Source organism: Dromiciops gliroides, chromosome 3, assembly GCF_019393635.1.
Source record: "Dromiciops gliroides isolate mDroGli1 chromosome 3, mDroGli1.pri, whole genome shotgun sequence".
Lineage (NCBI taxonomy): Eukaryota > Metazoa > Chordata > Mammalia > Microbiotheria > Microbiotheriidae > Dromiciops > Dromiciops gliroides.
Window position 1 is genome coordinate 586,631,585 of NC_057863.1, and position 14,021 is coordinate 586,645,605.

At 40.7% G+C, this 14,021-nt stretch overlaps 1 protein-coding gene across 1 annotated transcript; it reads left to right on the top strand.

Moving 5' to 3' along the window:
• The first annotated feature begins 662 nt into the window (after positions 1-662).
• On the top strand, positions 663-1,586 carry LOC122748114 (vomeronasal type-1 receptor 1-like). Its single transcript, XM_043993821.1, has one exon. The coding sequence runs from the start codon at positions 663-665 to the stop codon at positions 1,584-1,586; it is 924 nt and encodes a 307-aa protein (XP_043849756.1).
• The last annotated feature ends 12,435 nt before the right edge of the window (positions 1,587-14,021 follow it).

Genomic DNA, 14,021 nt, shown 5'->3' on the forward strand with positions numbered 1-14,021 from the left:
AAATTGAGTGTGTCTTGTTAAGAAGGGCCACTTCATGTGAGATGAGTGAAGCAGGAGTTAATGGGGGAAAACATCTGAGTGAGGTGAGAATAGAAAGATAGAAGAAGAAATTCCTGATGAATGGCCTCAACTTTTTGAGTGAAGTATGAGATAAGGTCTTCAATTAAAAAGGCAGGGGAATGGATTTCAAAGGAGACTTGAGAAAGAATGATTAGATTTAGAATAGGCATTGTGATACATTGGATAGTAAATTGATTAGAATAGATTAGACAAATTTTCATGCCCAACATTTTACTCAAAGGCACAACTTCCAATTTTTCTAGAGAAATGGCCTTGAGAATTTTCAAATGTTGAACTATGGTTTCTGACATTATTGACAAAGAAAAATCCATCATGTCAAAGGTTCTGAGAGGAAATGAATACAATTTGATGATAACACAAGAATTTAGTAACCTAGCATCTACCATAGACTCCCAATAGTTCGTCTGGTGGTATTGAGACATTCCCTATACCTCTTCTGGGTGGGACTGAATGGTCACTGTATTCAACACATGAAGTTAATTCTGCTATATCAAAGAATATTATTAATCCCTTATGTTTCTGTCCAGTATCTCCCAGTTCTGACTGTTATTTTCCTCCTCTAGTCAACAACAACAACAAAAATGAATGCTATTAATACAGCATTAAGAATCTTCTTTCTCTCACAAATCATAGTTGGGACTGTGGGAAATTCCTTCTTCTTTTGTCTTTACATAATCACCTTCCTCTTTGGTCCCAAACTGAGACCCATAGACTTACTTTTCAGTCACTTAGCCTTTGTCAATGACTTGGTGCTTCTCTCTAAAGGGATCCCTCAGACAATGTCTACTTTTGGGCTTAAAAATTTTCTGGATGATGTGGGATGTAAACTTGTCTTTTACCTTCACCGAGTAGCCCGAAGCCTTTCTCGCAGCACAACCTGTCTCCTAACTGGTTTCCAGGCCATCACCATCAGTTCTGGGAGCTACAGGTGGACAGAATTCAAAGAAAAATTCACAAAGTTTATTGTCCCGTCATGTCTCTTCTGCTGGACTTTTCATCTACTCATAAATATCATTCTTCTTATGTATATAAGAGGGCCAAAAGGAAGCAAAAACACCACTGAGATACATGATTTTATTTATTGTTCTTTTTCATTTCAGAGCTCATTTGGTATACTCATGTATGTATTTATATTCTCCCTTCCTGACATTATATGTGTGGGAATAATAGTTTCAACCAGTATCTATATGGTATTTGCCCTGAAAAAACACTTCCAGACAGTAAAGTATGTTCATGGTAGCAGTGTCAATTCTAGAGTATCCCCTGAGCCCAGAGCCACTCAAACCATCCTGCTGCTGGTCAGTACATTTGTCACCTTTTATTCATTAAATTCCATCTTGGCAGTATATATGCATTACAGAAAGTCACAGCTGTGGATGGTTCACATGTCAGTCTTCCTGGCTGCCTGCTTTCCAGCATGTAGCCCTTTTGTGCTAATCATCAGTGACTCCCAAGTCCCTAAGTATTGCTTGGTTCTCTGGAGGAAGATAAGGCCCCCACCCTGACACTGTCCTAGAGAAGGTCAGTATGAATTTCTCTTTGTAGGATCTACCTATGAAGGAGCCTATGTTAAAATTGTATCTTGTTCTAGTCCCCCTTGACCATCCCCTCCCCTTGTAGTCTATATAGTAAATAAGTTTTAGCAGGAAATAAGATCGCAAAGAGGAAGCTGGAAGTCATGTCCAAGTTGTCCCAAAGATCAGAGGAGCATAATTTACAAACTGTATCATATATTAACTAAAATTCACACCCTGGTAATGTGTGCCAAATCAGTGGAAATCATCTGGCACTGCATACCAAGGCTTCTTGTCCTAAGGTATGCAAATTCCAGATAAAATCCAGACCTCTACAAATCCTCCAGACCAGGAAAACATCAAAAAGTTGCTGATACTTTGAGAGTACTTGAATATGTTCATGAAGTAACCCCAAGATTGCACAGATAAGAGTTGGTCTGTTTCCCAAAAAGTCCTATTAAAAAGAGGCCTCAAACTCCTACCCTCTGAACAGTCTTCCATCTCCATTAGGTTCATGCCGCTGAGTGTACCCAACTCTTATCAAAGGTTATATGAGTGATATTCTCTGCCTCTTCCCCTCCCCAGCTTTTTCCCCACACTGCCTGCCTTCGTTCACCTTTCCATTTACTGTTTCCCAAAATGCTATCTGCCTCTATCGCTTATTGAAACATGTCTGCCTTTCTAGGCTTTTTTCCCCCATACTCTCAGTGTTTAATTAAAGTGTGGTTGTTGCACCATTTCCTCCTACCAAACATGGTCTTTCACAGTGAGTACCCAAAGAATTATATATATATGTGTGTGTGTGTGTGTGTGTGTGTGTGTGTGTGTGTGTGTTTGTATGTGTATATATATATATGTATATATACACATATATATGGGAAAGGCTTCAGGAGTTAACCCCAAGGAAAAATCAGGAGTCAGAGTGCCTTAGGCAGTTGGATGTTGGACATCACATCCCTCTGACAATTCCTTCAGCGGCACTGGTGCCAAACTATATTGGCTCTGCCTCTCCTTTGGATCCACCAATGTCACCAAGAGGGAAAACCTGCTACATGGGCAATAGCTTGTTTTCCAATTGATCCACCCAGGCCAGTGCCCTGGAGAGGACACTCCAGCTACTCCTCATGGGGTAGATACAACACGGGATGTGGCAGTTACCAGTTATAAGTCACTCAGAAGCTACAGCTTCCATATTGGACTGCACAGCCACACTGTGGCCTGTAGCTCTTCAAGGTGCTGATCCATGGTCGTCCATGACTGATGGAGGCCTACACCCAAAGAATTGGGCATGCTTGCCCCAATTTGTCTTAGCCCTCAACACAACATAACTCTCCTCTCTTCTCCTCCTCCTCAACCTTCTTTCCATGATTAACCAAGCTGAATGTGGACTCTCTCTTTACATAATAATACTCCATCTCCAATTGTAATTCCAACTGGTCTCTTATGTGCACTGCCTCATTGACTTCCTGGTACCCTTCAAAACATAGCTTAGGTGCCACCTCCTACAAAAAGACTTTGATGTCCTGTACCCATTTTAATAGCATTCTTTCCCTTTTGAAATTATTTTATATTTGTTCTTATTTGCATATATCTTATATTCCCCCCAGAGAAGGAAGGCTCCCAAAGAGAAGTAACTGTGTCATTTTTTTGTCTTTCTATTCCCAGTGCCTAACATAGTACTTCACTTATAGTAGGCATTTATCAAATGTTTGTGGAATGAAATTGAATTCAGTTTTGTCAGGAGCACTCCTTTACATGTATCAAAATCACAGAATTATAGGGTTTTGTGAATGAAAATTTTCCCCAGTCCTAGGTTTCTTACTGATTTTAGACTTTAGTAGCTGATAATGCATTGAGTGATAGACTATTGGAAAAGTTTTAAAAGTAGACTTTGGTCTACTTCTGTTCTATGTAGGTAATTTACAAAAACATTTTTGTAACTTCATTATATTATATAGTATGATGTAGAAGTTTAGGTGATAAGGAATTAAGTATAGGTCTAGTTTGCTTTAACTAGGGACAAGATGAATAATAACTAATAATGTTAGAAACATACTTAATGCAAGTTACATTATAATGGTAAAAAATGTGTAATCCAATTAAAGGTTGACTTACTAAAAACAGATGGAATAAACCAATCAAAATTGTTAAAGGTAATACAAAAGTCTATGAAAAGTGTTTATTGCAAATGATGATGTTAAGTATGCTATTGAAGGATGAAATATATGCAATTAAGGGTGGAAATGCATGTAATTTCTTCATATTTGAGGTATATTTGAGGCAGATAAAATGCAAATATTTACCCCATATGCCTTTAAAAAAGAATATGATGCTATAAGATTATATAGGAGAACAGATGCCATTATAGCAAACATTGCACTTCTTGACTTAGGGTATAAATATTCATGGATCGTGAAGTCTTTGGGTCCTAGACCTGAGACTGGCTTCATTGTGAGTCAGGATTCCTATCTCAATAAACCTATTTTGTTTGGCATGGAGACTTTGGGTTTTTTTATTCATCTAACTCTATGACTTAGAAATTTTCACAACAGTTTTAGAGTTCTAAAGGGCTTCAGTGGCAGTTTTGTCCAATTCATATCCACAGAGCAATGTCCACTACAACTTATCTACTTGCACATGGGTAGCAGCTTGGTACAGTGAAAAGAAAACTGATACTAAAGTCCAAAGACCTGAATTCAAATCCTACCTTCACCACTTACTACCATTCTGGGGCCTTGTGTTTGTCACACCTTCCCTCAGTGTAAGAGGAGTAAGAAAATTTCAGCATAGCATTGGATACAACGGCATGTGAATTCTATGCCAATTCTAGAACTATGATTCAACTTATGACTCTATTGAATATTCTTCTTTCCTTCTTTCCTTCCTTTTCTTTCTTCCTTCCTTCCTTCCTTTTCTTTCTTGCTTTCCTCCTTCCTTCCTTTTCTTTCTTCCTTTTCTCCTTCTTTCCTTCCCCTTTCCTTCCTCTTCCTCCATCCACATAGGGAATCAAAACCTTACCTGGGGTTGCTTTATCGAAAGGAATAAAAATTTTGATCACTAAAACCTCACAAGATATCTTGGGGTTTGTAGGCTAGATTTCTTTTTTTTTTCCTCTTCCCTAATAATTTATTCTATCATTTAAAAAACTGGGAAAATTAGCTCTTTCACCCCCTGTAATTTCATTTATGATATTTTTGAACATGCCTTAAAGCAAAATCACTCTGGCTCTCACTGATTGGCAATAGTAGGTCCCAGACCAAATCTCACATGGCCATTGTTTGGGATTTGATGGCTCAGAATGAAGGTAAATAGCAATTGTTTCTATTTTGCCTAGAAACTATTGAGGCTATTTCCCTTCCAGATTGATTCTTTCTTTCTTTTTTTTTTTTTTTTTTTGACTAAGTAAAAGAGGGCATTTTTGCTTCATTTCTTGCCTAGCCTCAAACACTAAAAGTATGTTACCTTGGACAACCAGACTTTGGAAATACCTTAGCTTAAAAAGACCATGGTCTCCCACTTCATCCCAATACCTGTTTGCCTTCACCTGGAAAAATACACAGTGGACTTAGACCAGACTCCCACAGGGGTTTGTTAACAGTCCTGCACTATTCTCTCAAATTTTGCAACAGGATTTAACCTTTATTACATTTAAATGTTGCACTTTAGTCCAATATGTAGATGACTTACTCCTGGTTGCACCTAATGCTGAGATTTGCCAGGAAGACGGCTGCCATCTGTTATGAGAGCTGCACAAATGAGGCCATAAGGTCTGTACGTCTAAAGTACAATGGTGTCTACCTCAGGTGGAATATTTGGGTTTTGTTTTAGCCACTGGCACATGATCCATCTCTCCTAAGCGTGTCCAAACTATTCAACAACCTTCTGTTCTAAGAAGCAGCTAAGGGCTATTCTGGGAGCAGCTGGATATTGCAGACAATGGATACCTTCTTTTGGTGAAATTACTAAGCTTTGGGGCAGCTAGATGGCATAGTGGATAAAGCACTGGCCCTGGAGTCAGGAGTACCTGAGTTCAAATCTGACCTCAGTCACTTAATACGTACAAGCTGTGTGACCCTGGGCAAGTCACTTAACCCCAATTGCCTCACCAAAAAAAAAAAAAAAAGAAAGAAAGAAATTACTAAACTTCTTACATCTCTAACCAAAAACTCTGTTCTAGAACCTTACAGCTGGATTCCCAGCATCTTTCAGCTATAACAGAATTAAAACAGGCCTTGTTATCAGCACCTGCACTAGGACTCCCAGACTACAGTAAGTCTTTTACTCTTTTTGTATATGAACAGAGAGGACTAGCTTCTGGGGTCCTGACTAAAAAATTAGGACCTGTCCAACATCCAATAGCTTATTATTCTATTCAACTTGATTCTGTAGCTGCTAGACCACTACCTGGCCTTTGGGCTTTGGCGGCTACTGCTCTTTTGGTAGACAAAGCCTCTGATCTGGGCTTAGGTAACCCTCTAATCATGCAGTGCCCTCTTGAAGTTGAGGCTCTCTTACTGTGTCATAGGACACAGGCTTTTTCAGATCCAAGGCTCACTAGGTATGAAGTAACCCTGCTAGGAAATGAGAGAATCACTTTAAAATATTGTACAGTCCTTAACCCAACAACACTGCTTACTGACCTGCCATTCTCAGGAGAGCCTTTATATAACTCCACCTCCCTAGTTGACATAGCTGAAAAAACTCATGATGATCTTTTTGACACACCCTTAGAGAACCCTGATTTTATTTTCTATACTGATGGATCCTCTTTTATGCATGAGGGAATCTGCCATACAGGTGCGGCTGTAGTTTCTGATTATGATGCTATCTGGGCAGCTTCTCTGCCTTCACATCTTAGTGTGCAGGCTGCTGAACTTGTGGCTCTCACACAAGCCTGTTCTCTAGCCAGAGGAAAAAGTGCTAGTTTACATTGATTCCAGATACACATTCAGTATCTGCCATGCTGTAGGAATGTTAAGGCTGCAGAGAGGATTTTTAACCTCTGCTGGCAAAGTTATTGCTAATGGAGAATTTATTAAAGATCTCCTATCTGCCTTAAAACTCCCATCTGCTATAGCTATTGTTCATTGTCCTGTTCATACAGGAAAAAGTGACCCTGCCTCAAAAAGGGAATGCACAAGCTGCTGCTGTTGCTTCTAAGCTTGCTGCTTTGGAAGTCCCTGGACATGTATTTAATCTTTCTTCTGATGATGATGTTTCCATTTCTCTTATTTATGATAAGTCTGAAGTAGAGAAATGGAAAAAGAAATTCAAGGCTAAAGAAGTCAGTGGGGTCTGGGTGACTTCGGAGGGAAAGCCACTTCTTCCCCAGAGCTTCTACTGTCAGGTCTGCCTATCTAATCACAGAAAAGACCATTTTGGCACACAAGGAATTGTGGACTCAGTAAAAAGGGTTTGGATTGCCCCTGGAGTTACTAATGTGGCCTCTAGGGTTTGTGCCTCTTGCCCTGTCTTTCAGACTTATAATCAACATGCCTTCTAGGCTAAAGTTTATGGAGGACATCCTTTAGCATATACACCTTTTGAGCATCTACAAATTCATTATATCACAATGCCTAAGGTGAGACATTATAAGTTATGTCTTGTTATTGTTGATCAACTCACTCAGTAGGTAAATGTTTTTCCATGTCCCCAAGCCATGTCTACATTTGTTGCCAAAATTCTCCTCAAAGAAATAGTCCCTCGCTTTGGCCCACCAACCTGCATTGATTCTGACAAAGGCACACACTTTACTGATTCTGTTCTGTCCCAAATTTACTCTTTCCTGGGAGTTACTCCAAAGTTCCATACAGCCTAACACCCACAAAACTCAGGCCAGGTGGAATGTATGAATAAAGAGCTTACGAGCATGACTGGCAAATTGTGCACTGAAACTCATTTGAAGTGGCCTGATATTCTACCCTTGGCACTGTTCTATCTGTGCAGCAGGCCAAGGGGAGAACTACATATATCACCTTATGAGATGCTTTTTAGCCATCTTCCTATCCAAGCAAAGCCTTTTTCCTCAATATATGCATTGTTAGTGGGGGGAAATGCCTCTGTTGCTTCCTATATACAGGAATTATAAGCCAGGCTACATAAACTCCACAAGGCAGGAGCAGCAATACAGGCTGGCCCCTTGGACTTCCCCTTACATTATTTGAGACCAGGAGACAGTGTATATATCAAAAATTTTCAGAGGACTAGTAGAACTCAGGCAGCTTGAAAAGGTCCTTTCCACGTAAAAACTCAGAATGCCATCAAAATCAGAGAGAAGGACTCCTGGGTACACTGTGCCTTCCTCCATTAGACTATAAGCTCCTTGAAGTCAGGGTCTGTCTTTCTTTTTTTATTATATTTATAATTCCCAGAATTTATCTCAGTGCTTGACACATACTAAGCACTTAGTAAATGACTTAGGACAAAAGTACGATGGAAGATAAAAAGACAAATTCAAAATTTCAGGGTTAGAGAGTTCTGCATTGTGTTGCAGCAGTTCAGGGCATGTAGATGGCCAGCATTTTTTTTTTATGTCAAATCATACAGTGATGTGAAAAACAAGAGCCTTTAATTCGACATGTTTAATTCATACATTTGAAAGCTTAAAAGTTAAGAGGACCCTCAGGAATGGAAGAACAGATCAAAGAAACAAGGGCAACAGGGAAAACTTTTAAGCAAAAGGCATGAATCATTTGTGATAATCTGAATCACAGCAAGAGTTTGAAATGTGTTCAGTGATGGTCCCCCAAACAAACTACTCTTTTAACCTTGATACTCACAGCTTTGGTTCTCTTGTAACTCTTCCTAAGAGGTAGGGGATCTAGCCAGGGTTCTGTTTCCTTCACCAAAGCAATAAGCAATCCTTGTAACAAGGGCTGGGATATCTACTGAAACAAAGTAGGGCAGCCTACCTTATTGGGGTAGCCTCACAACAGTTCAGGACTGTAGGATTCTCAGAGAAAGCAGGATCTCCTTTGAGAAACGAGAGGAAGTTGTCAAAGATCCTGGGTGTACTCAGGTGTATACGTACATGTCTGTCTATGCCTCTGTCTACACCAATGTCTATATCTACTAAAATGGCAGCCTCATAACTGGGCCCCAAGATCTAAATGTGGTCTGACTAGGAAAAAGTACAGTGGGATTGTCACCTCTTTGCTCCTCACAGCTATGCCTCATTTAATGGAGTCCAGACATCTACCAAAATTTTTTGACTACCATAGAACACTGGTTGATTTATAGTGATTATAGTGAACTTACAGTCCAATAAAACCCCCAGATTCCTTCCAAATTCCTATCTATCCATGCCTCCTCCATCTTATTCTTCTACAGCTCAGGCCCATGTCCCACAATCACATTTATTTTTGTTAGATTTAGCCCAATGTCCTAGACTGTTGAGATCTTTCTGGATCCCAGCACTGTACCCCCAAAGCATGAACTATGCATCTTTGGTTTTTGTGATCTGTTAATTTCATAATTTCATGTTTGTGTCATTATATGCCCAAATGTCAACATCTATTATTTATAATGTCTATATACCTACCTATATCTCTATCTCTCTCTATGTATATATATACATATACATATATACACACATATGTATATATACATATATCTACCTTGTATATAAAACTAGATTTGAATGTGTGTATATATATGACTATACTTATGCATGTCTATGTGCATGACAGTCTCTGTGTAGTATGTTTGCATACATGTGTGTTTATTTTTATGTGCTAGGAAAAGAGTTGAGCACAGAAAGTGATGAAACATGGGATGAAATGGATGTGAGCAGGGATAGGGTCCTGTTTGCTGAAAATGGGTGATGAGGGAAGAGGTAGGGCCAGAGACTTTGGAATAAAGGGGAATAAGGGTGCTTCACTAGGACTTTTGGCTGTGTGTTTACAACTAAGAAATAGAACTCCTGGTTGTCCATGGTAATTTTCAAGAATTGGTGGTCATTTGACAAGAGACAGAAAGTGACCTGGTAGGCAATCTTTCTTCACAGCTTCTACATATCTGGGATATAGTGTCTCTCACTCTACCCACTCTTCTTTTTAACATCTCCACCTCCTTCCTTAGTGGCAGTGAGACTTGGAGGTTGAACTTAAACTCCAGATTCTTCTCATTCTCCTTCTCTAGGAGGCCATAGAGAAAGTGCATAGTCCCCGATGCCTCCTGTTTCTCCATCAGCTCCTTCAGATTCTGGCTTTCCCTGTCAGAAATCTTCTCCTCTAGTAGGTAGAACATAGCATTGAAGAACTCCTGGAAGCTAAGATGTCGGAAACTATACAATATTGTGCCACTGAGCCCCTCTTGGGAACCACTCACATTCAGGACTGAGGAGATGTCCATTCTATCCAAGTTGTGCCTCCTCAGATCTCCCTCTGTAAACAGGATCTTCTGCCTCTGGATGCCTTCAGTAGCCAAGGAACACAGGCCTCGCAGGGCAGGATGTCGAGTAGCCTTGGGTGAACTTTTCTCACTTGGCAGAAAAGTGGAAATATAAGCCATGTAAATGTCAGTCCTGTTCTTGAGGTCCTTGGTCATAGACTTGCCTTGCTCCAGCCGTTGCTTCATCCAGCAGCAGATGATCCAGCACATGAGAGGGGCACAGCACTCATTGGAGATAACCTTGTTTTTTTTGCACAAACTCAAAGGCCTTCTTTCCCAGGTCCCTGTTCATGAAATATAAGTTAAAATACTCCTTCTTCTGATTTTGGGAGAAGCCTAGTACCTTGACATGGCGTGGATACATCAGCCAAGGCTCTAGCTTCTCCAGAGCCAGGGGCCTGATTGTGATGAGCAGGGTTGACTCTGGAAGCAGCTCCTTTTGTATTAAATCACCCAGGACATACACAGACTCTTTTTCCTTGACTTTAGGATGAAAATCAGCACTTGGTTCAGCAGAAAGGAACTGTAGTTCATCAAGGCCATCCAGGACAAAGAGGAGCCTCTGTGGTTGCCTGAGAATGTCACTAATGGGAGCATTGTTATCCCCACACAACACAGTGATGAGCTGGTCCAGGCTGTTTTCTCTCAGAAGGCTCACCTCTTGGCAGCCAACATAGAAGATATAATCAAACCTACCAGGGTATAGGGCACCAGCTGCCCAGCCTTGAAGGACCTTCCTAACAAGGATTGACTTTCCAATGCCCGCAGGCCCCTGCAGCACTACAGTCTGAGGAGCATTGGATGTGTTTGTATCAGAATCAAACAGGGTTTCAAGACTGATGCTATTTGAATTGCATTGACTTGGAGGTTCCAGCTGAAGCTGGAGGTATCTTTCACCAGGCCTGAAGGGAGCATCTTCTTCATCCATGGCCTGCAGCTTTTTTCTCATGTGAGTTATGTAGATGTCTCTATAATCTAATCAAGTGACAGAAGGTACCACATCAGAGACACAAGAGAAGACTACCACATAAAAGAAATGCATATCTTGGAGACATGGAGTCTGGGCCCATCATGGGCAGAATCCTAGCCCCAAGTCTAGTCCTAACCTGAACTCCATCCCCAACCCCAACCCTGCTTCCTTTCCTGTCCTGATAATGTAATTCAACTCTACTACCCCTGAGATCCCCACCTGTCAAATACAACAGAGCAGATAATAAATAGAATTTGTCTTTTATCCTTTATCACCTAGAAAAGCACAGGCTATGAACTAGGCTGGTTCATAACCCAACCCTAATCAGAATCTGTGCATGACATGGATTTTTCACTAAGTTTCAATAAGCATATTTTTTTTTTCCAACCCAGGGTAGGGTCTCCCATAACATAGTATTGAGAGGAGTTGGGCATATCTCTAAAAGAAGCCTGAGGCTCAGCTATCCTGACCTTATAACCCATTCACTCTTCCTGAGCCTTGGCAAATTTGGTTGGAAAACCCCTGCAAAGAACACATAACTTTTCCTGCTGGTGTAGGAAAGAGGGCAGGAGAGGAAAGGAGAGGAGAGGAGTGGAGAGAAGAGAAAAGAAAAGAGAAGAGAAAAGAAGAGAAGAGAAGAGGTCAGAGTCATAATTAGATCTTTGCTCTGATCATAAGGTAAGATCACAGACTGAGAAATGGAAGGAACCTCATAAGACAACTAGTCCAAACCCCTCATTTTACAGATGAGGAAACTGAGTCAGATGAGGAGATCAAAAGGCATACCCAAGTGAATATGGACAAGAAGTATGGAGTGGGAGAAGGAAGGTCAAACTCAGATTCTCTGACTCCAGAGATAATGTACTTTCTACTAAATCATGCTGCCTCTCCCCCCTCCTAGGTTACAACAGGGTAAGTTCCATTAACTCTTTTCACACTGGAGAAGACAACAGAGTTTCATGGAGAGAAGCAGAAAATGATCAGTGGCAGACAGGGAAAGAGATGATAAGTTTCAGTTTAAGGAAAGAGAAGCAAGACCTGACTTGTCAAGCAGACAAAGTGGGTTATACGAGTATGGAGATGCAGGATCATTAATGAAATCATTCAGCTTTCCCTTTGCAAGAAGAAATACTTTCCCAGACAGGTTTAGACTAGGGCCATATCTGGCTAAAATAGAGGTGTTGGGCCAAGTTTGGCAAAGATGATGCGGAATGAGGAATATTAACCCCCAAGGAAAAACACTGGAAAGCAGAGGAAAAGAGAGCTATTAGCCCATTCCTGGGGTATGCTAGAACCAGCTCAAAACAGCTTGCAAGAACAAACTGTTGATTTTTCAGTGTAAACAATTACACTTGAAAAATTGCAAATGCTATGATTTGTTTAATGTTTGCTAATCATCTAGATTTTAAAATGGTGGGGGAAATATTAATAAAGCAGATTCAGCTTAAAAGTGTGTTGTGCATAATTTGTTTTAGAGATCTAGTTATTAACTATTTACTAGCACAGCCACCCATCACTCTTCTCTCCTTTACCACTGAACACGAAAAAGTTGCCTACAGTCAATGTTTCCATTTCCTCGGCACTCAGTCTCTTTTCAACCCCTTGCAATATATCAGCATAGTCTCTGGCTCACTGAAGTATTCTCATCTTCCATACCTATTGAAAGTGAAATTCTCAGTCCTCTGTGGTTCTTGCTGTAGAACTCTGAGCAAAACATCTCTTCACTGAGCAGGGGCTCTGTTCGTGTGGGTCCTAAATGAAGTGTTTCCTTTAATAACAGATTTTCTACCTTTTTCTCCACCTTTTTTCTACAGTTTGTTTACCTACTTATGTCTGATTTAAAACTAGCAGATTCTTGCCAAAATCCCAATGCAAAAAGTAGCTGTTCTAAGCTATTAATTATCTCTGAAAAGGTTTTTGTGACTCTGCTCTCAACGTTATCTGCTTGTATCTTACCTCTTCATTGTCCCACCATCTAGCTACTATAGGCCCCAGTGGCCATCCAGGTACCCTGCTCACTGGTCTTCTCCCACGTTTTTCTAAGCTCCTTATCCCTACATACTTTTGGCCAGCCCCCACATTAACTTTGTCCCTTAATCCTGCTTCTTCTTAATTTAACCCCTCCCTCTGGCTATTTCCCTCTCACTTACTGACTGAGCTGGTGCCCCTGAAGTGTGACTGCCTTCATAGAACCATCCTATCTGGTCTCAGATTACAAACTCAGTTGAAGGAAACAAATAATTGAAGGTCAGGGAACCACTACTGATGAGCATGACACTGACTAGAGTATCACCATCCTAGGGCCCTGGACAAGAGGCTACAACCTAATTTAGGAAATTGAATTTACCATTCATTGCTGCTTCTCCAAGAGGCTGTGAAACTGGGTTTTCTTTTCTTGACTTTCTGCTGCGATCCTCTGGTCCCTGATCATCATGGTCAGAATCTTCTGGTTTTTTGGATTTTGCAGCTGCAGAGGAAATATAAGGGTAAGTTATAGAGACTCCCAGATCCCTCCTTACCCCATTTGACCATGGGCATCAATGAGGAAATACTCATCTCTTTACTGAGGGAGCAGATATTCCCAAATATAGAATTTGCTCTTCTACTAACTGTCTGTTCCTGCTTATTTGATCACTCCCTAAATTCAGGATCCAGCTGAAGACGGATAGGAACTAGGTGTCCACTGCCTTCACTTAGAAGGAGAAGCATCAAAGCCAAAAACCTAGGGCTAAGGATTGTTGAAAAAACAGGTAGAGTGCTGAGAATAGAGTGGCAGATTATGGGAGAGGGCAGTGAGATGAGAGGAGCAGAGAATGAGTTTAGAAACAGTGGGAAAAGAGTGGTTTCTCATAAGTTCTCAGGATATGTTCTCACCCAAAACCACAAAACACACACACACACACACACATACACACACATATACGTTGAACCAGAACAAAGGCAGTCCTGCATATACTTTCATCATCCCTCTCCACTCCCAAACAAAATATGCATGTGCACATGCACACAAGCATTCAATCCCCTACAAACATAGAAAAAGGATTCACTTTCCCCTACTCCACTCT

Bases quoted from the DNA above. Each gene is read 5' to 3' on its own strand.
- LOC122748114 (XM_043993821.1), top strand. From the start codon at position 663: ATGAATGCTATTAATACAGCATTAAGAATCTTCTTTCTCTCACAAATC.